Below are 26,183 nucleotides of genomic sequence, written 5' to 3'. Positions count from 1 at the left end.
AAGAAAATTAAATCTTTTGTTGAAAACATACAGCGGAGTAAACTCTTTTTTTTTTTGTTGAAAGAAATAGTTCATTTTCCTTTGACGGTTTTGTTCCACTAAATTCCTGTAAAGTCATCGTTACAGCATCATTGCTGATGCGTCATCATTTTTATTCTTGAGATTCTCTCTATCTGTCTATTTATCGTACGACGCAACAATAAACGATATAATCTTCAGTTTTTAAATTGACTACTGTTTACCAGAAATTTTATTTTTTGAATGAAACAATTGACGCCAAGATGCATACGCAACGATATACTTGATGTTATGATGGAGATTATGGAGCTTAAGATTGATAAATTACATCAATAATAAGCACATTTTGAATGTGATCTGTTATTTGTTTAAACAAGATGATCATCATTATTTTCGGCGATATTTATCTCTACAGGCACACTTGTTTCGAAACACTAAGTTCGACGGCATTTTAAGGAAAAAAAAATAGTTCAAACTCATTTGAAAAAAGAGGAAGAACAATTTTTGTGTCAACACAGAAGTAAAATCAAATGCGTTCTTTTGATGATAATTCGAAAGAAAAACATGACATATTTTCAATCCAATAATAAACTGGACAATAGACCACAAGAATAATCCGAATTTCTATCAACATTTTCTTTTTGTTCGAATCGAAACGGAAATGAACTTGGAAATTGTATCTTCCCATGTTTGATTGACAGGATTAATTCCGATGAAGACAAATGTTCATATTTTCGATTGTGCAAATAAAATAGTGAGTTGGTAAATATGAATGAGAGAAGAAAAAAGAATCAAAATTGCTAATGAACTAAATGACCCTTTTTTTATTCTGAAGAAGAACAATTGCACTGATTGTTTTCAACACATTGTCCAATCGGACGATCACAGTATAATTGAGTGCGGATTATCACGAATCGATTATGCTGAATGTGAATTCAATGAATAATAAAAGATTGGAAGGGAATTTTCTTCATATTAACTATCGTACACATTGACTAAATAGAATTAGTTTGGTGAATGTTCAAATGAGAAGGAGAAGAAGAAGAAAAAAAATTAAATAAACACGTGCCCAGGTTCGATTTGTTGGGGTTGCATGTGTGGATGTTGATTTGGCATTTGCTTGTATGGAACACCGCACAGATCTTGTGGTGGAACGAGCCATGAATGTGTGAATGGCGGTGCGCCAACACCCATTCCAAGTGCACCCATTCCCATATGACCTCCCGTGGCTGGTCCTTGACGCTGATAACCACCATAATCCATTGCAACTGCTTGATACGGTAGCATAGTTCACGATTTCTGTATTTCCTCTACTTTTCAACACTTTAAAAAAAAAAAGTTCGCACAAACTCGAACACAAAAACTATCTAATTCAATTGCACAAAATTGTTCACAGAATACACAACAAAAATCAATACACAAGTGTTTGTTTTTATTTCGTGATTGAAGTTTTCATAAAATTCAACTGATCTCGGCAAATATTCATATTTTCGTTTCTCTGCTTTTCAATTAAAATCCCATCGGAGATGAAAATTCCGGTTTGCAAATGTCACTGGATAAATCACGAATGTTATTATATTTCACACATGTCCTCGATATATTGGAAAATCGGAAAAAGAGAATTTGAACACGACAAGAACAGAGTATTCAAGTGAAAGTACACGATGCACGTTCAAATTCAACAAACGATGATAAGTCTATTTGATCACAATACCGACACTTATTTAATGTGTACGATAGGCGAAGCGAGCGCGGGTGTGTGAAACAAAACAAAAAAGGGAAATAAAAACGTGTCTGAAAATTTGATGGGATTCGTGTGATGCTGCTATTACTGCCACGACACGACTGAACCAGTACAGTGCAGTGAAGACGACAAGAGCAAAAGATATCGAAGCGATTTTTTCGTTTTTACACTCTTCCCTCTCGATTCGAATGTGCGCCGTGCGCGAGACTCTACCACTATGACGACGACGACGACAACGACGTCGATGATGGGAAATGATGAAGAGCCAAACAGAAGTTTTGGCTGAAACGACAACAACAACAGACGAACAGCAGCAGGCACTGCACAACAACAATAAACCGCGCACAAAACGGTACGAGAGCCGAATACATATAAGCTACGTGCTATAAAGTGGATATCTGGTGTATGTACGTGAAATGATGCCTCCCAAACTCGAATCATACTCAATGTATGTGCTATTATATGCGTTTCGATATACGTGACGTTGTGTGAGTGCACGTCTATCTGGGAAATAACATGAAGAAGTTGAAATCAAGAATACTTTGAACATTCCATTTGAAATTGAACCGTTTTTTTTTTTCAAATTCTGCACAAAGGTTGACCAATTTATGAAAAACCGATTTTTTTGTCAGAAAATTTAATTTATCGATGCACTCTTTCTCATTATTTTAAAGCCGAATGTGAATGTTGACGAGTACTTTCAGTGATTAAGAAGTCATTTTATATCATATAGACATGGGCAAGTGCTCATTTTTACTCTGACTCTATTTTGAGTTGTCAATTTTAACACGAATTTCAAAGAATGAAAAAAGTGTGCGAACAAAAGTAGCATGTGAAAAAAATGTGAATTTCGCATGGAATGGTCGAATTGATAGATATCGAGCAAGCCGAGTTTATGATTTACACCCGCCGCGCTTATGACGACGACGACGACAACAACAACAGCAACAACGACGACAAAACCATCGAGAAAAGGACTTGTGCAGAGCGCACACGAAAACACAAATTTCTTATCGCCAAAACAAACCCATACACATACATACACAAGCTTGCATGTTGCACACACTACGACACAATTCGAAAAATGTTCCAACCATCAGTTTGAATATAAAAACGTACGGGTCTCTCTTCCTTTTCCATAAGCACATATATAAATGTATGGTACACACGTTGCGTGTATCATTGAAACCAATGCGAGAATGCTAAGCCGTGCATATACACCAAACCTCTACAATACACATACGTTATTATAGTTTTCATTGCATACACATATATGTTGAGTGTGCAGCACGTACGGTTGAACAGAGAATATCGGTGACTATGTGCTTTTGTCTGCGTGCCAGTGTGCTTGAGAATCGGCTGCCTTACATCAGCCCGATACAAATGCACGCGTTCGCTATGTGTATGCATGTATGTTGTACATACATTTTCGCCTCGGCATTTTACCAACGAGTGAAGAGAGTGGCAGAGTGTTCTCTTGTCAGCAGAGCAGCAACAGAAACGAGAATCACGCATCGAACAAAACAGATTCGGTAAGAGTCGTGAATGGGCGGGACGTGACCAACCAAATAAAATTTAGTCGCGTAGCACATAGACAATTCGATGGTACGTGATTGGCTTTTCAATGCAACCACGCCTCGAACGTTATCAATGAAGTAGCAGCTAAAGTAAACGGTCATGTACACACGGCCGATGGATTTTTCTGTGCCTTATGCTGCTGCTGCTGCCTTAACTGTTTGCTACTATTGCTGCTGCTTGATTTTGTTTCATAAGTAAATGTTGTGTGTACCACGATTACTCGTCATCATCGTCATTTGCGACGTGTATTCGCACCATGCACGTATTCTCTCTTTTTTATTATTTCAATTGTTATTGTTCTTAACATTTTTTTTTCATCTTCGTGTTCCTCAACCATGTGATGGGTACTCTGTGTTTACTTTTGGCTGTTGTCCATTGGGCGCATTTGATAACAGCAACCAAAATATACGACAATGAAAAAAAAAAAACGGGAAAAAACATGCACACACAAACACGTGAATCGCATTGGTAGAATATTCAGTTTTATTGATTACCAAATTTTCTACATATTGAATTCGTATCGAAGAGACTTTAAAACGATTTTCAATCGATGCGCACGAACTCATCACTTTCACCAGAAACTTTTATGCTTTGAAACTGATTTCAAATCCGAAACATACAATGTACTTTTTTTAGAATCCGAAACACAAATAATGTCTGCACAGAGTTGAAAACGTATTTTGGTTAATGTGTATTCTATTGGCACGACTGTTTTTTATAATACATTTCGATGTGGATGTTTTTTTTATCTCGATCGAAATTAATAAGCATATTTGAAATTATTCAACTCATTCATTCGATAAATCTACATTTGACATCAAAAAATGTCTAGTAAAAACGATCTTTAGAATCATTTCAATATCATGCATCCGAAAAAGTTCTTTGAGCCCCCACAGCCAATTTCAATTTTTCAATTGGAATTTGTTCGTTTTTTTTCTCGCCTCATTCTGGCTCGTGTTTTGTCAATTCAATTGCGCGTCGTCTGGTTAAAAAAAAATCGTTTAAATATTGATTTATTTCAATTGACTTTGAAAAAAAAAAAACCTGGTCTGAAAATGATCCGCTATTATAATGTCGGCACGATCGAAAAAATTGTGCCTATTGTGAATTCGACATGCATGACTTTTCATTTATCGATTGTGCGAGCGGACACCAAAAACCATCTATGTGTTCATATTTCGAAAAAATGAGTATTATTTGATTTTCGGCTGTAAAGTTTTATTTTTTGGCAAACAGTTCTCTTGTGTCACGGTTGTCCGTTTGGTGTGATTGAATTTTTCTGGTCTGCATGTGGTGTGTGCGCGTCGATGGTGGACCAAATGAGCAGCAAAAAAAAACGTGTCATCTAGACGTATACGTAGCTGCCACAACTGGTTACCTGACTAAGCTGATGGACACGTACGAGGCACGTTCAATAGCACATGTTCTCTGGCGCTCACAAGCCATTGTTATTTGCCACACAAAATTCAGGTTACCATTCTTATTGTTATTACTATTGATATTAATAACATAATCAACCTTTGATTGGCAACTCAAACCACTTTGGCGTTTCGATAGTGCAATTGACCTTACGCAGGTCTTGCAACGAAATCATATCCAATTCAGAAGTTTCAATTGAAATTGTACACTTGAACTATTCGTCAAGAGTTTCGAATCTATCTTTTTTTATTGAAGGACTTTTTGTAGAAATGTCCTTTCCTTATTTCTTCAGAACGAAATGATCAGTGAATGTTGAATCAGTTAATTCGTTTCCTATGAACAAACACCGGGCATCCGCAATAAAAACCATTATTTTCAAATTTATTACTTTATTTTTCCATCGAATGATGAAGAGATTCAATTCACGCGTTGTGAATTATTGTGTCACCACAACCAGATAAAATTATGAAATGAAAGGATGTCTTGGCCACAAAATTCAGTGAACAGTGTCTCTTTTCTACGATTAAAATTAACACGAAAAACGAAATGCGATAAAAAAAACACTTCGAAAGAAAGAGAGAAAAAAAAACTTAAATTTATTGCACACCAAATGTGTGCTTGTTTTGGGGAAGCATGAGCAGAAAAAAAGAGAGGACACTGAAGCCCAAAACACATAAATTAGTTTTAGTGGAATAGTGGTAGCCAGACAAATGAACTGAACACGCATTGGGCTTTATGATTATCGAAGCACTCTGCACTGTTCGCGTTTTTCCTCTATCTTTCGATATAAGAAGGTACATATAAAATACAAAACGAAACTGTGTAATGTAATAAATTTCATATGAAATGAGTATACAGTGGCGCATTTACCTGCGTTCATTGTATGTGCATTGACTATATGGGCACTGAACAATCATAATAAAACTTCCTTTTTCTCGGCTCACCACACCGTAATCTCTGTGCAACCATCTTCTTTCACAATTTCTTTTGGTTTTTGTTTTGATTCAATTTTCATTTTGGGTTTGCAGTAAAACAATAATTTCAACACCGTCCGTGAATGGATAATGGGTTCTCTGGTGAATTGAGCAATGAAGAAAGTGAAAATGATGTAAGAAATGAAGAGAAGAAAAGTAAAAATTATGATTTCCTTTGTTAAGGTTTGAGCTGTATGACAATCACTTATCTCACAATTCAAATCACCATAAACATAAACCCATCAAAATATTGTTTTTCTCACCTCTCTCTGGGTACTGTTTTCATTCATGCATTTTCAATGATCAACAGAAGGATATCATTTGAGTGAAACAATCGAAAGGCTGAACAAATATAATATTTAATTTATGAAGAGAATTTTCTGTTTTTCTTTCTTTGTTAAATAAAACAAAAGATGTAAATATATTAAACGCCACTTTTTATTTCGAAGAACGCTTTTTTCTATATACATGATGCGTGTCTTTTTTCTTTAGTTTTGAAATGCAGTGTCGTTTTTATTCATTCTTCAAATTTATATGAATACATTTACTTGAAATTTATTGCCATTATTCTGAGTATTGTTCATTTTTTTTCTCTCGATTGCTTCGAGCAAAACGAAGGTGACAGATTGTGGTGTTGGTGATCCGCGTTTGCTTGAATGACGACTCAATGATTTTCAATTAAAACTTACATTTTAAAAGACAAAACAACCATTGGATTAACGTAAGACGGTAGCCTTCTGCATTTCAGTTCGTGGTTATATGGTGTACACAGTGAATGAGGAATAGGAAAAATGTCGCGCAAGAAAAAGAGATTGTTATCAATGTTTGTGAGTTGCACACCTTTGGCATAGCAATAATTTAAGCGATCTTAACCGATACGGTGAGCGTATCCAACGGCAATTATTTACGATACAATATTATTATCGGGCTCGCTTAGTACGCATTTTATTCGAACGCATTTTCGTTCTTCGTTTTTTTTTCTCATTGTTTTTTTTTATTCATCCAATTTTGGTGTTGAATTTTAATTGAAGTAGCTGATCGCGCTGTGCTTGATGCGAGCGATTAAGACATTTTCAACTGAAAAGAAATGTCAAATAGCAATAAAATCAAGTATAGAGACAACGGCTAAATAAAATGTATGTCGCAATGCTTTGCTGAATGAACAATTCGAAGCACCGAAAATATATTCATCAATGAAAAAAAATACTGATCGGATCAATGCTGCGACGTCCCACTACACACACATTAACCGTAAATTCGATACAAATTATATAAAACAAAAAAAAAACAAAGTAATCGCTGCTTTATTCGACTCGCGCGCTTCACTATTTCACAGAAAACTTGAGTCGAATATGCCGAGCGATTTGCGGTAAATTCACTGTAAATGAATGCAGCTAGACTTAATTTTTCCTCTCTCTCAAGACTGAGAGATTGTCTCATAAGCAACGAATTCATATTCGAGGCGATTGTCGCACTGAATGACAAACACATTGTAAAAATATGTAAATAATTTTTTTTTTCATCGTAGTCGTCGTTGTTGTCCGTCCATTGCTGTGGATTTCTTTATTTCTGTTTTTATATCGCGTTATCAAAGCGGCCTAAATGAAAAGAGAATTATTATTCAGTACGCAATTTGAGATTCGTTGTTATTGTCAGTTGCGATTTCATTTGCATATATGAGTCAAGTCCAGTGAGCATTCAAAATGAGCCCTTGCAATGCTTAATATCTTATTTTTTATATCAGGACAAATTGAATTAAATTATTGTGTGTGTGTGTGTTTTTTTTTTGTCTTTCGTTTTTTCTGTTTCTTTCTGATTTAACATATCGTACATACATTTTACTCTCCCGAAAATAATAAACAACATCGTATACAATGTTTAAGGTTGGTTTCTGAAGAGGCCAACCGACAAGCGTTGAATACAAATAAATGAACAGATTTGTTAACGATGTGATATCTTTTTTTTCTGTCTTCTGTCGTTTCCCTTCCACAGCAAAACTATTTGATTTAATAAAAATCCATTACTTTGGCTCATTACCATTTTGGGAATTTCTGTCTCTCTTTCTCTTTTTTTTTGTTCGATTCGAATCGAATGTGAACAAATTTAATGCGAATATGAATCTAATTGATCTCAATTTTAGCGTTGTTGAATCAAGCTCAAGACTTTCATTGCTATTAAGAACCAAAGTTTGATTTCTTTTCCAGGTCGTGCGTTCAACTTTTCGCGCACCAAAAATGAAAGAGCATTGTTTTAAAGTACGGAAACTTATCCAATTTTTGCTTCTCATGCGTGGCTAATTACCTTAATTGCAAATGTTTTGCCAACTTCAATTATGCATGCAAATAAAATATGTAGTAATTTTCAGTTGGCGTAGAATTTTATTGAAATAAATTTCAGTTGATTCAAGTTACAAAAGTGATTTTCAAATTCGATAACAGTTTAATGAGAACGGAATTTCGAAATCTCATGCTCATATGGGCACCGCATCACATATGACAATTCATACAAATAGACAAAAGTTGCGGCTGTTTCAAACGTTTTTCACAATAAACCCAAAGCGAACTCTTCGAAATGGCTTCAAGTCGTGTGAGAGATAAAGTTGTACTTTATGACCGTATACAATTCACAATTCTAATAGCAGCATTTAGATAAAGACAATATTATCGCACGCACATTCTAAAGTGTGGTAATATGCAGCATGCTCATTTCACACTGTGCTACCGTACTACAAGGGACCCGAATTCAAATATGCTTATCCCATGTGTGCATCATCATTATCGCTGTACAGACTACACCGACCGACTGGGTGAGTATGAGTGTGTGTGTATGTTTGTACAATTATAATTTCTCATATCCGTATATTTATTGCATATGTAAGTTTACATAATAATTTACGGTTACTATCTCGATTTTAAGACGGTTTTGCATTTCGAAAAGGATGCAACTTGGGTATCTCTCTCCATCGCTCCGTCGCTCTCGCTTTTCGTTGCATCACACTAAACTCGTTTTGGGCTATCTTTCGCCTCTTTTCGCCAACTTCATGTAAAAGATCGTTCATGAATGAAAAAAAAACAACTAACCGACTGTCGACCGGCTTCATGAAAAAACATACAAAGTTCAACAGCGCAAATATGATGGAGCATTGTTTTATGACAAGACCGCAAACAAGATGATTCATTTAGTTGTATACAGGAATTTTTTTGCTTTTCAACTCAGCAAATCTTTTCAGTTAATCAACCATTGTGATTTAAAAAGAAACTCTTTTAAAAGAAGTGTCATACAATTTTTTTCGGTAATATTTACTCATGATTGAATTCTAAAATTGTATTAGCGAAGTCGCGAACACACCAATTTTTGCGATGATTTTCAATAAGTTCTGGGCGAAAAAGAATAAATTTGAGGTACGTACTATTGACACTCTTCTGGAAATCAAAAAATTTACCATCGAAATTTATTCCACCCCAAAGCTAATTCTCTCCGCATAAATCTCAGGCAAGTCATAAATATGTGCAAAGTAAATGAAATCAAAATATATTTGTTTTCGACGCAAATAAAATTGGATATTCGATGAATTTGTTTATTTAACCATTACGTCTGAAAGACTCGTATTTTTTGTGCAAATTTTTTTTGTTTATTTTGCGATTTTTCTCTGTCGACAAACCTTGAAGATTTGCACATGGTTCGCTGTCAATCATCGCGCAGTCCTGGTTGTTGCATTACTTTGGAGATTTTTTTTCGCAAAAAGTTCTGTCGTCATAATCCAATTTCAACTGTGGTTTTGTTTACGCACCAAAGTGTCTTCGGGTAAAATGTGACACGAAAAAAAATCGAGGGGTTGCATTTTTATTGTCGAATGTTCAGTCTGAATTTACACATCAAAGCCAAATAAAAAAGTATTTCAACAACAATTTTATGATTCGGATTGGCATTTGTGGCTTACAATACTCAAAAAAGGAGAAGAGCAAGCAAGCCCTAGTAACATCGTATGCGATGCTCTTCACGCTGGATTAGAGGCTAACACGATTTTCTCGGTGCAAATGAGCAAATTATGTCGAACATAAAAATAACATTAGACACACATACGAATCGATACAAGTGGTACATTTTTTATGGATGCTACAACCAACAGAAGAAGAACATTCTTTTTTTTTCAAAAATTAAGGAAACACTCTCGTACTTTTTGACTTCGTGAATAATATTCTTTTTCAGACGTGCACAATTAATGAAGCTAGATTGTGGTGTTTTTTTTTATCAAGTCATATTAAATGGAAAACTTTTGGAATTTGATTTTGAATTGATAAAAAAGTTCAATCACGTTCCATATTTAGCATGAATCTTTCAAAATAAATCATTCAAATGACGCATTTTGAGCAGCGAATAAAAAGTTATACCGAAAAATACCCAAAAATACTCATCGATGGCAAAAAAAATTCCCACCGCCAAAAACTCTTTTGCATACTGACTAAAGTGATGAACATGTCAATAACATAATAAAAAAAAGAATGAGCGAACATGAAAGGCGTGGCTGATGATGAACAAAAAACCGAAGAATCAATTTAACGTTTCAGCTGCCGTTCGATAAAAATGCGCAAAGTTGAAGTAACAACAAAAATAAAACATGCTACACTGCATGCGTCGAGTGCGTTTAATTTTTCATCATAATCATCGTCTTGCTTTTTTTTAGCTGCACATATGTGAGAAAGTATGCGGCAGAGTTGTTTACATGCTAAATACGAAGCAAAACGAATGTACGATAAATGGCCAATTAAATATATTAAGGCAATTTCTCACTCTTTTCACATCAATTCAGTGGGGCGCATACACACACCATTTTTTTTTATTCTCGCGATCATGTGTGAATTTCTTCGCAAAACGAACGACGAACACAAAAAAGAGCAACAAACAAAATGGAAAGAGTTTGGTTTTACGACGAAAAACAAAACCGGAGCAAAAACAAACACCAAAATTCAATGCGCAACGATGAAAAAAAGCAACGAACATCAGCAACTAGCGAAAAAATGTCGAGACTTTTTCAATTAGTAATGCACTGCTTAACAAATATAATTGTTATATCGATAATCATTAGGCGTCTAGCGTTCGCACTTTTTAAATGCGCATATTTACGGAACACACTGCACAAGAGCCGAGATGCATGCAATGTCTGCTGTGTTTTTTTCTCTGCTGCATACGGCCTGACTTTATTCATGCTTGTTTGGTAGAAACACGAGCATCGAATTTGTTTGCAGACAAGCATGGAGCTTTAATTAAAATTTTTGTGCAAATTAATACACAAATTATTATGTAATTGATACGATCGAGTCGTGTTTATGCTTTTCACTTGAAAGTTTACCATTTGATTCCATCATCGGATTTTTTTTTTTCGTTGAAAATGTTTTTCTTTCTTCGGCTTTTTGAAAGAGAGTTTGGATGAAACTCTTTCCAATTTCATGCTCACGCTCAGGTGCGTACAAGTAGCATAACTTTGGGCGCTTTTTAGGCCCAGGTATTCCGGCTTCTTTTTTGTGTGTGAACGTGTTTTGTATTAGTTCATAAAAGAAATCGGAATTAAATTGCGTGATTGCGTTTGAAATAGTGTCTTAAATACCAGAAATGGTGTGTTTTTTCTATTCGTTCTCATAAAATCCCTTGTCGCTATAAAAAAATACATGTATAAAAAAACGTTTAAACGTACATACGCTAAATTCAAAATAAACAAAAAAAATCGAATAAAAATTTGTTTCAATCGTTACCCCGGAATTGCATGCCATGAATTAACTTTCATGAATTCAACAAGGTGACTTATTGAATTTCGATTCGTTTTTCGTCCTAGCAAGTACACAAAAAACGACATTATTTGTAATTCAAAATCGTTCCGCGAAGAAAAGGGTTCGTTAAAAAAAATAAAGAATTTTGCTCTGGTGTGCAATTAAAAGAGTAAAATTTTATTGACTGACGCTGAATTTTTTTTTTCACATCTAATGCATTCGGTAATGAGGTAAATTGATCGGCTTTTTACTCATCCAAGGTGAACGAAATGGCCGTGAGTTTCTGCTATCTTTATGCTATGTAAATTGCATTTTTAAAACCAAAAAACGCGTATTTTAATCTTCGTTTTTATCCTTTGGGAGGAGTGATTAGAATGGCCACTAATTAGAACAAATAAAAACGACACTTTTTCTCTCTCTCTTAAGAAGTATCATCTGTTCGTCATCGTTTGTATGCGATGTGCAATACCCTTTTTTCGTTTTTGCTTCGTTTAATTTGTATTTCGAATTTTCGGGGGATGCCGCTATGCCAATAGAAAATTTAAAGAAAGAAAAAGCGGTAGAGAATGGATAAAGTGAACGAGTGACGGTGTAAATGTTAAATGAGAAGAAGCATATAATTTCAAAATGAGTTGGTGTCAGGTCAAACATCGTTAATTTTTATTTTATTTGATCTAACTTAATCGGACTACCGTTGATCGCGGTAACCCATTAACCATTCGTTCGCGCGCGTTTTGAAATGACACAAACACATAAATTTAATTGATCCAATTTGCATATTCGATGCCCTTCTTTGCTTTATCTTTGAAATCTACAGTTTTTATCCCCGTTTCATTCGCATTTTGAGCGAGCAAAACGAGCGAAGCAATCTACAATAAATAAAATCCGACAAAATATAGCATTGAATGGCTTTTAACGCAATTGAACCGCTGCCGACTGTTGTCGTTCATTGATTTTATGCTAGCGGAAAATGTTTCTAGTCAAATGATCTACGATTGTTTTGTGCTTTTAAGAAAAATTCCAATGAAATGAAATCTTTCATACGTTGTGTCCATTTAATCTCGGCATAAAGCCAACCGTGTTTTAACATTCCGAATATTCAGGCCATTTGGATTTGGCTGTCGGTTGAAAAGAAAGAGCCATACCGCATTTTAGCGTTACTAGTTTCTTACATTTAATATGTAAATTAATTATTTGCCATCGTTACCTTTTCAATGCAATACACAACAACAAACTGCAATTGCAAAAGACTTCGCACTTTTTTACAGATCGGCCCACTGAATTTTGAAGTCGTTTCATTCCTTTTACCGTATATGAAAAGGCGAAATGAAAATGAATCGACATCAAGACTTTTTTTTCGCGCTTCACACGAATAAATTGTAAAGTCAAATGACCCGGCGTGTTTGCACTTGTAGAGCGGTGGCTTAAGCCAAATGAAATAATATGAAGCAAAAAAAATTATTTAAGCACATACTAATTCCGGCGTAAGCAAGATGTAAGCGAGTATTTCGGTAGCCGCAATCCGACAAAAAGGTGTTAATTCGCCAAAACACAAGATAGCGTGTACATAAATTGAATTTGCTGATGCACAATGTCTCTTTCTTAGTCTCTCGTTCGCTGTTATAACGTAACAATTCTCACATGATACACACAGCAGCGTGCAATGGAAAAGAAACGAAAAGTGTTGAAAACTGACATGTAAGAACATGGATTTTCAATTGCATTAGCATTCATTCAAGAAATTTTGTGGAAGTGCAATTTTAAGCGAACGACAAAGAGAGAAGGAGAACATAAGTTAGATTAACAACTGAATTCCTTTTTAACCCCTCATTCCATCCCAGTTGATTTGAATAAATCTGTGTACGATTATTATTTTAATTGCTTTGTTTGTTCGCTTCTGACAATTTTATTCATGTGAAAGAGACTGGATGTTGGATTCTTCAAATTGAAAGCACGATGAGCGACGAAGTGGAATGATTTAGTGACACTTCGGCAGCCGGTCTTTGCTGTTTGATGTGGTATGCGAATGATACGCCACGACTGCCATATATCATTTACACAATTTTTACTGTCAAAAGAGCTGTTGTCGGCTGCCAGACAGACACATGCACCCATCTCATTTGCCGCATAACAAAATTTTTACGTTGTTATTGTGATGACACTTTGGTTTAAACGGTGTCACAAACAATCAAAAAATTATAGGAGCGTATTAAATTCATTCAGTTGAAATAATTCTGTTTATTTTCCATTCGAAGTCAAAGCTTAAAATCGTCTTTCTCATCTTGATGTTAATCCGAAAAACCAAATTCACTTCACTCCACCCTACTGTTTTTCATTGTAAGACATAATGTTAATTAGCACGGCAGCAGGTTGACGAATGTTTTTGTGTAGTTTTGTTTTTGCACATCGCATCAATCCTTCGTGGAAACAAGAAAATATATAATCTTTTTTTTTTAAAGACTGATTATTACTTACCGAGCATTCACTGACGGCGGATTTCCAATGTCTTTCATTTCTCTGCGAAAAAAGAACAACGAAAAGAAATAGTGCATTTTTCAAAAGGTATTTGGTACTATTATTACTAATTCGATTTGCAATAAATGCGATTGCAACTCAACGAAGCGAGCGTTGCGCGCGTTTGACTTCATTGATTGCGTAGATCAGAGTGCTTCGGTTGTCGGTGCTGCATCGACCGAACCGGTTGAATTAATAAGTTTCACTAGACTTAATTGAAGAGACAAAGATCGATATCTCTTGATTGATGTCAAAATGATGAGAGATGTATTTACAGACGATATATCGCAACTGTGTACCGGCTTGTCTTTATCCACCACACCAAGTTAACGGCTGTACGGTGAGTTTTTCGATGAAAAGAAACCGTGAAATCGCTTGTGATTTGTTATCTGCGATTAATTTAAGGTCATTTGTTTCACAATATGATTTCAACAAATAAAAATGATGCGAAATGTCAAGATTTTGATGGCTAATTTTCTCATTGTATCTCTCTTGGTGATTGGATTATATGGTTAAATGTAATTGATGTTTTAACTCTTTTTTTTCTCTCCATCAGAAACATTCCGAAATTGTTCTGATAAAATTTTTCACCGTGTTACAGATTTTGTTTTGATGAGATGAACTTTGGTTGTTGGTTCTTTGGAATATTGTTTACATTCGTGACATACACTCAAAAAAGAGCGATGTAAAATTGAGAAAAAAATTCGTTTCAAACGAAGAAAGTAGATGGACAAAAGCGACAATGATTCTCATGATACGTGAAAATAACAGAACGTTTTTTTTTTGTTTGCTTCGAAAAAAAGACACAGATCAATATTCTACGGCAATTTGACCAACGATCGATATGTATGTGTGTGTGTTTCACATTCTATTTCTCTCTCGTTGGCATTGGAATTGCATTGGCATCTTCTTTTTGTTGTGGTAGGTACCCGAACAGCGAAAAAAAACACACAAAACATCGAGTAACACGGTTCGATCAACGAAAATGCATTGAATGCGAAGTGGCAAAGAGAAAGAGGCAAAGAACGATGAGAAAGAAAAAAAAACCTATCGCGTTCAAATCGTAACATTGTGTGCAAATTAAGTTGACCGAAGAAATGCGACCAGTGGTTTTCTCTCTTGTTGATCGCACTCTGCCGTTTAACTTTAATTGGATCAATTTAAAAATTGATGTTTACTTTACGTACTCGACATGCACATGCATTATACTCGCAATGTGCTGCACTTATCGAATCGAACGCCGATTTTTTTTCCTACATCAAAATCGGTTTGGGAAACAAGTTGTTTTGCTCGTCAACATATGTGACTTTTTCCGTGCAATACCCTCGCACATACTTTTCTTCTCCGTTTGTTTGAAATGAATGTTATTCGTTAAATTGCAAATGTTTGAGATATTTGAAGCGAAAAAATTCACAAAAATATTGTTTAATTGATGGAACATTTTCGATAAGATATAAGAAACGAAAGATTGAAGCGAAAAGGGTTTTGAAGGTTCCCATCAATCAATGATCTTATGCCAATAAACCATTTCGTACATAAAAGTATTCCATAACATCGACGGAAACGGTTTTAGCATTTAGAAACGTTCACAATGTGATCGATAACATGAAATTAGCAATAGCTTTTAATTAACGCTTATGAGTTCAATCTCCGTTCTTTTCACAAGTACGTAATTAAAGGACAGCATCAAACAAAAATCCAATTTTGTTTAAAACCATTCATTCGATTCCGCTGATGATTTATTATATCAAATTCATCTCTAAGCATCAATGAAAAAAAAAAACGAATCCATCCAATTTACCTGTCTGTCCAGCATAAAGCGTCGTCTCGATATCTGTAAATAATCAAAAAAGGTTTTCGATTAGCAAGCAAATGCATGGTACACCTAAGCCAGTGTGTTTCCCGTTGACCGTCAATTTGAGGGTCCGCCGAAAAAAAAGTATCACACAAATCATAATTCAAAAATATAGAGTTGAAAATATTTTGATATACGAGATCCTGTAATTTACTTCCGATTTGATTCCTTTTCGATTCGATGTGTTTCATCGGCACCACAAAATAAAAATCAACACTATTTTGCACAACGCTGTGACGACGCCAAATCGAACGGCGCATGCAACGAATAAAAATATGCTCTCTCTCGTTGATCAAATAACAATAATTGAGGAACACGACTGATGAGACCGAACAGTTCAACGGACAAAAAAAAACACCACCAAACCATTCACAAAATCTCTATAATTTCATTCGATTAAAATTTGAAAATTTATGAAACGATGCGCTATTGAGGATATCGAGCCGCACACACATAACTTTACCAATTGCTTAATTGGACTCACTCAATGGTTTTTCTGTCTCTCCCTCTCTATATCTCCGTCTCTCTGCAACAATGTTGCAATACGCGCGGTCACAACAATGCTATTTTGTATTAATCATAGATCGAATATGTAATCAAATTTAGTTGATCAATCGCAATATTACTGTATTTATAGCATCATTATTAATAGTCATCATCAATTTGGAGCAGATTCAATTATCTTCTGTCGTTTTTTTTCTCTACCTCTCCGATTCGTCATCGTAAAAATTAATGTTCAATACAATTCGTGTTCAGATTATTAGTTGAATTGTAATTGTATATATGGTGAAGCTGGTGCTCTGGTGTGAGATTAGACCATTAGATACATCACAAGGAATGAGTTTCGAGGATATGATTTTTCCATCGAATACACCGCATAAGAATGTGGTAAAACAGCGTGTGTATGGTATTAACGTCTTCAGATGGCCGTGGTAATCTTGTGGAAAATATTGTTGCAACTGTAACATTATAAGAAATTTGTCGGCCGATTGAAATCACCACAAACCAAAACAGACACAATAAAAGGAGAAGAACAATGTTCGAAATGACAACAACAATAAGTACAAGCGAAAAGATGAAACAAAAAAAAAGAATTGCATTAAATAACTGCAATAGTAGCACAAACAACGATCAAGACACAATCGAATATGTGAACAACATCGAATGCACAAGATGCAATAAACGCGGCTAACTGCGTTGCAATTACAACATCACTCTGTGTACACAAATACCTTTTGTCCTTTTATGGTTGTATAAAGTAATCATTTCACCAGTCATAATTATTAGCAAATATGCGAGAAAAGACGAACAAAAAATTAAATCAGAAACAAAAAGACAGCGCGCGGCAACCAAAGAGGAATATATCTCAGTTCAGTTCATCGAAAATAAAAATAAATAAATAAATTTAATCGAACAAAATCGTTGACTGTTTTGTTCGATCTTTCGCTCTCTCTCTGCCGCCCTCTCTCTCTCTGTCCTGCTCAAGTGAAATGGATAGTGCGGATGAGTGTAAATCAGAACAAAGGCCGCTTCATTGTACGCGTAACAGAGTCAGAGTAACAAATGGATTCTCTATGGCAAGAAGAGAATGCCGAATGTATTTGTGCATTGGACATATCGAGAAACACAAGAAACGATTGATTATATTTCGATCGACTATAATTTTATAAATGTTTTCTTTTTCACTGCACTTTTTTTCGCTGCCCTCATCATCATCATCGACAGCAACAGAAATACGATGGAACGTACACATAAGCATAAATATGCTTCTTTTTTTCTACATTCACTCTTTACTTGAATCAATCAGAATTAAAATACACCTTAAATTTCATTTCAGAGATAATAAAGTACATAAAACTGGCTTTTATTTTTAATTTCAGAATTGAGTTTTTGACATTTGCTTAAAAATGTTGGATTTTTTGTGGAAAAATAACGATAGATTTGAAAATCATTGCTAAAGAGGTTCTATCGCTACTTCTTTTTTTCTCTCTTTTCATTTAAGTGTTGAAGCCGTTTTAATTCTCTGCGATTCACTTGTGCGTAAGTTTGTATACTTTTTTTTATTATTTAATCTGGTAGCCGTGCTGTGAAAGAGTGATTCTGGTTGTGCGACAATGTTTCGCGAATGACAACGACCGTTTTTCTCTCTTTCTTCCAAACACCTCGTTCATATCTGTTCGGTCGGTTTCTGTTTTGCTGTTATCAGGCGAACATTCTGATGGTTTTTGCTCTCGTTTCGAAGCACACACACATACACGAAAACACACACATTCTTGTCGAACTGCAAAATATCACGAATCTCTATTTATCGGGACCAACAATATTAAAAAGGTATTACAAAGGCATTCATTCCGTACATTGATTGTGCGTGTGTGAAAAGACATAGTAAAGTGGCGCAATTGTGATGTGCCCATTTGGAATTGCACAAATATCAAAACATAAACCGGTAAGTACTTACGCTTGAAATGAAGCACCTTTTTTTATGAGAGAGAAAGATTTTTGTCAGATCGTCTTCGGTTCGATACTTTATGCTTTTTTTTCATTCTCATACGTTTTACGCATGCGATGAACGAAAAGCTGTGCAACGCAATCGAAACAGGACGAAAGGGAAAAATATCATTGCAGAAAATCAAACGAATGACAAAGTAATGCGAGTGAGAAAAAGAAAAACGACAGAATATTATAACGAAATAAAAGCGAAAATAGCAAGCGTATTTTATTGGATTTCAAACTTTTGTACTTCCTTATAAATATTGCGGTGGTATGCGACTTGTGTTTATACATATAAAAGTGCGACGTTGTTTTCGCTTAAAGAGCATTCGATACAGAACAAACTAACAACCAACACAACAAAAACAACAGCAACAAAGAAGATATATGCATGCGGACAACAAAACAGTTGACATACGTTTGCGTGCACATTTCAATAACGAGACTATGTCGTCAATTGATGTTTCACAAAATGCAGTAAGCAAGAAGGAAAAGAGTGAGAGAGAAAGAGGGATAAACGAGTAAATTTATTAAGAAGCATTTAATGCAGCAAAAGAAGCAATTCATTGCGTTTAAAGTGTTGAAATAAACATAAAAATTTATGGTTAATTATTTGTTTGTGCGAATTTATTAATAATAGCGATAACAATCAAAGACAATAAAATTAATGATAACGCACGTCGTTTATATCACGTTCGTTTGTCTCTAGCTTGAAAAAAAGGTAAAATGATTGGTGATAAAATGTTATGTTCATTTTGTTTGCCATTGAGTGTTTCCCGTTTCTTCCATTACTTTTCGTTTCAGTCGTGAAAAGGCAATCCATGGTGCCCATGACGAGCGATCAGGAATTTCAAATGATCGATTTGATGCATCTTCATATATATTCCAATAAAAAGGGAATCAATTAGCAGAAATTGCTTCAATAAACATTTCTAGCAATTTTACAATGTCGTTTTTTCTTCTTTTAACATTAATTTAAAAAATCATTTCAATGCACGCCACAACGATTGTTTTCTTTCGTAAATCATTGGCACTTTTAAAAATGTCCATTTTCTTGTTAAAACGCTTGTTTCTTACTTTTTAATTTGATTCAATCGCACGATGACTTCGTCGATGCAATTTGATGTGCGTTCAATATTGGAACGCGCGTTGCTTGCAACGGAACGATTTGATGTTGTCGATCTGATGGATTTGGCCACAACAAATTGCCCAAAAATCATCGACCTTGCGGAATTCAATCAGTTTGCACACCGAAGAAGAAAAAAATTGTTTCTCTTTCTTTCATTTCTTTTCAACGTTGTTTTCCGTGATTTTCAATCAAAACAATAAATGCTGATTTCGCAGCACATTTTTGCTACGAAGATCAGAGTGGAAAAGGTAAACGAAATGAGTAAGGAAAAAAATGCAATGATCATTTGGAGATACTGGAATGTAATTTTTTTTTATGTTTTAAGCCTTTGTAATCACTATCGATCAGACGCAAAGACTAAGACCACTTTTTTCATTTCTGTTCAACTTTAATCGAATCAACGGTTTTCATCTCTTTTTGCTTCTTCCTCTTGATTCGGGAAACAGGAGTGCACACAGTTTTTTTTTTTACTTTAAAGTCTGTGTGAAAGTTTCACAAACTTATTACGGATTTTTTATATGTATTTTTGATAAACTTCGCTTCACTGTTCCACAGAGTAAAGACTATAAGTCGTTTAGTCGTCGCCTTCATATTGCATTATTCATTTCATTAGTTTTTCCTTACTTTTCTTTTTGGGTTTCATTTTTTTTTTTGTGCATGTTCACCTGTCGCAGTCACAAGTTCGATCGCCAAAGAAATGGAATAACAAAAAATACGATAAGACTGAAGAAAAAAAACAGAGCGGATAAAATATGGACAATATGATGCGCCGTGGTCTCACACCAATCAAGACGAACGAAAAGAATGAATAATCGAAAACAGAACTGGTTCGGCTTAAAAACAAACTAAGCCGCCTACGAAAACCGCCTTTGACGAATGCATAATGAACTGTGTGTGTGTGTTTGCTATAAACACTCAACAACTATATGCGAAAAACGTCCACGTTCGATCGCTTGTTCATTTGCGTCTCGCGCTCGCAAACACAAACACACATTCGGCACACATAAGAGAAGCACAGACAAAACACACGCGATATATTCGCAACAACCTTCAAACATCTCCATTCTCAAAGAGACATTACTTATTGATAACATTCATTAATATGCGAAGTACGATGTTTTCGGAGCACACTCGGCTTCGCAGATGCCACAGTTTGCCAATGGATTTTTACCGTTTTTCTTCTGTAGGTTGATTTTAGTCACTTCTTTCTTTGTCTTTGATTTTTTTTTCTTTTCGTTTCGTGTTTGTGTGTGTGTTGCTTCTTCCCAAATGCATGTACGCAGAAAGAAAAACCGTGTACAATGTTGCTGACGATGCTGGGTGAATACTTTTTTATCAAACTTCTGAACGTAAGCACAACCAACAACAATGTCCACAAGCACAAACATATATATATATGTAGCGAAACATTCAAAAGACAAATATGACGGGATGAATTCAAAAATTATATAATCAGCTAGAATCGCGTGCGCTGCATACAAATCGTTTTATCCCATTTAATACTGTTATGATGTATTTGTTTCCTTGCTTCATTTCGATGCTGTTCAGTTCGCGCTCTCGTCAATTTTACTCTCTTTCTTTCTCAATTTTTGTGTGTCGTTGTCATTTTTGCACACAACACAAGCTCACAGGTTTTTGTCTCAGTTCATCGTGTATTTTTTTTTCAACTATCTTGTGAATGATTTGGGAAAAACAAACTGAATGAAATTCAATGGATTAGACAGACTCAGTTGCGTTTGATTTTGGGTCCAGTTTTTTTCTTCTCTCTTTTTTCGTTCTCTCAATTGATTTGTTTTTATGCGATGAAATGAAACCGCAAGTTTACTCATTGCACGTTCGATTTTTTCATCATACCAAATATGGATTTACTGAATAAATCGATGGGCTTTTGATGTGCAATTCCAAAATGTGACAAATTACCTTTCATCTAATGAGCACAAACTCATAACATATCAACCGACTTTCAAAATGTCATGAACTTTACACTTGTCGAAATTTATTCTTTTGCCATAAATTTAAGAAATTTTTTTGCTTTGGAATTTGAAGAATTTTCTGAAAATTAAATTTAAAAACAAAAACCGTATGTAACGCTGCATTTCGTGGAATCTGGAGTTAACAAACAAAAATTTGATTGTCTTGCATACACTGAATGGGATAATAAATAAAAATTAATCATAGTCATATTGGTTGCGAAAGTGGTATATGTGCATCAATTATCGTTTTCTCGTGATACAAAAAGCCAAACATGAATTATGTTTATCCGAACGCTGGGTATAGTCACGAGACAACAAACATATTTTCAATTTTACCGTAATTATGGGTGTGAAATAAGTATAACCGAATATTATTGGATGTGGCTCAATGTTCAAGCGAAAATGTGATAAATAACCATTTTTGCGCATCTTTGCGATCGATATGAACTGGTTTCTTTGCAATAGAAAATGCGGATATTCGAACATAAAGCTGAACATTATCCAAGAGTTTAACTCATAAAATTCATATTTTTGATAAATTGAAGTGAGCCTAATTGAATTTTTGATAATTGAGACTATTAACCTCGGTTGATAAAAAACTAATATTCAAGCGCGCAATTACAACATGTCGAAATTTTTAGACAAATTTATTTATTGTGAGAATATTCTCAGCTGTTAAAATTCTCTTTTCTTTGGCTTCAATCTCAAGAATTCAAAGTTAATTTCGATCGAAGAGTAAATCTCTCAGCACTTACTGAATTCTCTGAGAAGAAGGTTTCGGATGCAATTGCTTTTCCAATTGAAATTGCATGCGTTCGGCATTCGGTTGCAAAAGGGATATGTATGTATGCATAAAAAGAAACCAGCAAAACGGAGATTGGAAAATGAGAATATGACGATGTGATTGCTTTGCGATCGAACTTGAACACATCGAGCAAATCATGGCCAATGCAAGTGTGATCGTCACTAAAAAGAGAAGAAAAAGTCGAGCAAGCGAGAAAGAAGACGACGAAGAAAAAAATTCAATTTGCTACATTTAAATTTGCTTTGCCCCCATCATCTCGATGTGGCGTTGTTTGCTTCGCTGCACTGATTTTCCTACTGTGTTTTATTGAATTTTGATTATAAATTATAATTTTAAGAGGTAATAATAGTATTTTGATGATTCATTCAATCGACAGTGATTTCTGTTGGATGATGTGCGGTGCACACATTGCATCGCGATTTTCTTTCATTCAAACTGTGCGCGCGGCTGCACTTTCCTCTCTTTTCATCCTCTTGATCTCTCTCGCAAAAATGAAATATCCAAAGGAAAAACGAAATTCAAAACGAAAACAATTTTGCTATGCTTATTACTATATTATTATTATTGTTTTGTGGCGAATGCACAACATTCTCTCTTTCTCTGTACCAACAAAGCGCGTTCGTAGTTCGATCACTACTCTATACCGTGCGCAATCATTTTGCATTTCTGTTTCATTTCCACGTTGCGATCATTATTTAAGAATTGCTCAAATTTTATTTATTGCAAATGAATGTTGAATGATTATAGCACCCAGTCAAGAGAGCGAACACAAGCACACACACACACTGCAGCCAACAACCATACACAATACAATAACATCGAAGCGCGCACACAGAACATGGTGTGTGGAACAGGTGCCATTATAAATAAAATTGAAAATTATTATTGAAATTTATTGATTGGAGAAGCTTTTGCACGAGGTAAAATTGCAAACTGTTCCAAAGCAAAGTAAAATGCACATCACCGAAAGAAAATTATCTTTAGACATTGAATGTAACTATTGAGTCTAATTGAAAATATGGTTTCATGTTTTTTCTTCGATTATTATGTTTTTGCCATGTTGAAGAGAATTGTTTTTTTTTTATTTGAGAATAATATCCAATACTGTCAACCACATAACTGTACTTTTTAACTGTTCCATTTGTAGAAGTGTAGATTTTTTTGTTGTTTTGGCTGTGAGAACCATTTCTCAGATTTATTATTCAAATGGTGATCTAATTTTTTTTAAACGAACTGGTACGTGAGTAAATATTTCTTAGCTCAAAAGCAAAAACTTCATGAAAACTCTTACTTTTTTATACTGAATTTATTTGAATTCTTTTGGGAGGTCCGTTAAGTGCGCAGAATTGTTTACGATACTACCAGTTACACAATTAAATGTGACTTATTAAAAACAAAAAAAATGCTAGGTTGGTTTTTGTTAAGCTCAGCCTATGAGGTATTAGAATAGAAAAAAAAATATGCAGACAGGAGGAAATAATGATTAAAAATCAAAATTCCCAAGCGTACGAAACGAGTTGTATCAATGGATATGTACTTTTTCACAAATAATACAAGAAAGGTGACTTGTGATGTCAAAGTGCATGCTAATTGCAATAATGTTGACTGTTTTTGGAGCGATGAACACTACAACACATGTTATTTAAATAACACCATTGAAACTTGAATTTCTTCGGTCAACTTTATGACCGTTAGAAATGTGTCACTGGGTATACTTGGTGATATCACAATTTGGTTGATGTTTGTGCATAAAATGAATTTTACCATGTTCCAAACAATTGTTTCTCATCGTTGAAGTGAACATCAATTGTTCAGAAAACAGTTGAAAATTCATTGAAAAATTGCAATCCAATAATAAAGATCAGGATATCATTTTTCCCCCATTTTTTTTTGTAATTAATTCGTCATTATTATTGTTTTACTTTAATCTTGTGTATTATCATTATATACTAACCTATAATACGGAAAACCTTGTGAAACATGTAAATCCATCGGCATGCCATGGTGCGCATGATGAACTGCTGCGGCTGCATTATGAGCATGTGCTACGCTGAAGCCAGGATGTTCGGTTGTTCCGATTGCGTGATGGTGGCCTAGCATAGCAGCCCACGGAGATGCACCGAAACCACTTTGATCCATTCTGATCAACTTCTTTTACAGTTCTAAGTCACTAACCACACACTATCGTTCGGAAAAATTGTGACTATTGCAATTGACACTAAAATTATTACTAAAAACGAATCACCGTCGGCTGTGAAACTATTTCGTGTCTTAATTCACTCACTTATCGAATGATAAGAGTGATGAATTTAGTTTTCGCGCTACAAATTTCATAATTCACAACACAGTTGATTTAGTGGCGGAATCTATTGAATTTGTTATTCAATTTTATCAAAATCTTCCCAAATCCAAAGAGATCTTCCCAAATACACGACTCAGTCACAACGTAACACAAAGAAAAATGTTTGATTCAGATTTCATCCGTTTTATTGCTCCAAATCGATTTTTTTTAAGAGCGAAAAAAGAGATTCTCCGTTTTTTTGCGCTGTTTCTGAATTTTTGGACGATTGAACACTAAAACTGCACTTCCATCTTTCACGAATACAAACGATACACTGACTAATCGTTCATTATGACCATGCACCATAGATAATGCACAGCCGAATGTGTTTTGTGTGTACTTTTTATTTCTCTCTCGTAGCCCGTTTTTCTCGTCGTTCTCTTTTTCGTCGCGCTATCATACACAGCACGTATGCGAATGTTGAACGGCTTTTGTTACACCACTCTTCTCCTTTTGTGCAAAACTTTGTTCACTCTGTGCTCGCACACACAATGTGTGTGTGTGTATGTATGTTGTGCACGAGTAAAAATACCTATACATAAACTGCTCTTGGCTCGGTTCTCACTCTTGTACATACATGAGTTACGTGTATTGGATGGGTTTAGCAAGTGGCAGTTGATTTTCTTCGGTCCTTTTTCGTGTACATAGAGAGTGGGTATTTTTTTGCTACTCTTGTGTCGCTTATGTACTGGTACATACTCATATTCGAGTCGTAAAGTACCGAGAGTTAGGCAAAATGTGTATGGCACATAAACGCGCTACAAGATAGATGCTGTTCAAAAAACTAAAAAACCAACTTGACGCATGATGACGTTCGATGATAATTTGCAATGATTTAATGATGTGCAACACACATACGATGAATTGTACATGAATTTTATTCAGATTTAGTAAATTATTTACTTTGTAGCTGATATGTGCATATTGAAACTATTTCTTCGGTGAGCTACGAAACTGTTTTAATTTCAAAGGATACATTTTCACAGTTGACGCAAATTACGTGCTGCAAAATTGTGACAAAGCAAAAAATGAAAATGTTAAGTAAATTGTGTCGCTTGTTTTAAGTAAAGAATAACGAATAATTATCGCTGTTTGAGCGGTTCGCTTGAGAATTCGGTTGATTGACTCGTTGGCCGTGCACAAATTCAAAAATAACCGATCTTTAAATGTGTGACACATGGGCTCAACTGCGATGAGTGTCGACCATCATCAATGTGCACCAGGAGGTGAAACAAAGACATGACCAATTCGCCAATTTGCGAATTCAGCAAAAAAAAGAAGAAGACTGATTGGCCGATCGATCGAATAAATCGCTTTGAATTGTTTCGTTTCGTGTGCGCTTTTTAAAAATTGAAACAATTGCACATCAAAATCAAAATGATTGCGGCCAATTTTTCACGTTACTTTGCTGCTGATGATGATTAAAAATGCAATATCGAACGCGTACGTACGTTAAGAACGAATGTGTTTTTATTACCGCGCTACCATCAAACAATTTATCGAGAGCACACGCGATTTAAGTCTGTGTGTAAAAGAGAAAGAAAGAGAAAGATCGAGAGCACATGCAAGAACAGCCTC

General features: G+C 35.0%; 1 protein-coding gene across 2 annotated transcripts in view; it reads right to left on the bottom strand.

The window, feature by feature from the left end:
- LOC116342943 (protein trachealess) overlaps positions 1 to 24,922 on the bottom strand; it is a 40,377-nt gene extending 15,455 nt beyond the window's left edge. Inside the window, exons 1-3 of one of the 2 annotated variants that reach the window (XM_031770767.1) lie at positions 24,219 to 24,922; positions 15,814 to 15,846; positions 13,974 to 14,015 (exon numbers count right to left, since the gene is read on the bottom strand). In XM_031770767.1, coding sequence (XP_031626627.1) covers positions 13,974 to 14,015; positions 15,814 to 15,846; positions 24,219 to 24,403 — 260 coding nt within the window. In that variant the 5' untranslated portion in view covers positions 24,404 to 24,922. Of the gene's footprint in view, positions 1 to 1,087; positions 1,892 to 13,973; positions 14,016 to 15,813; positions 15,847 to 24,218 lie in introns of those variants that run through there. The other variant, XM_031770769.1, reaches the window with a different exon arrangement.
- Between the last annotated feature and the right edge of the window lie 1,261 nt (positions 24,923 to 26,183).

This window comes from Contarinia nasturtii, unplaced genomic scaffold (assembly GCF_009176525.2).
Source record: "Contarinia nasturtii isolate CC-2019 unplaced genomic scaffold, AAFC_CNas_1.1 Cnas_scaffold_928, whole genome shotgun sequence".
NCBI lineage: Eukaryota > Metazoa > Arthropoda > Insecta > Diptera > Cecidomyiidae > Contarinia > Contarinia nasturtii.
Note: the sequence above shows the minus strand (reverse complement) of the source record. Positions and strands in the feature narration are given on the sequence as shown.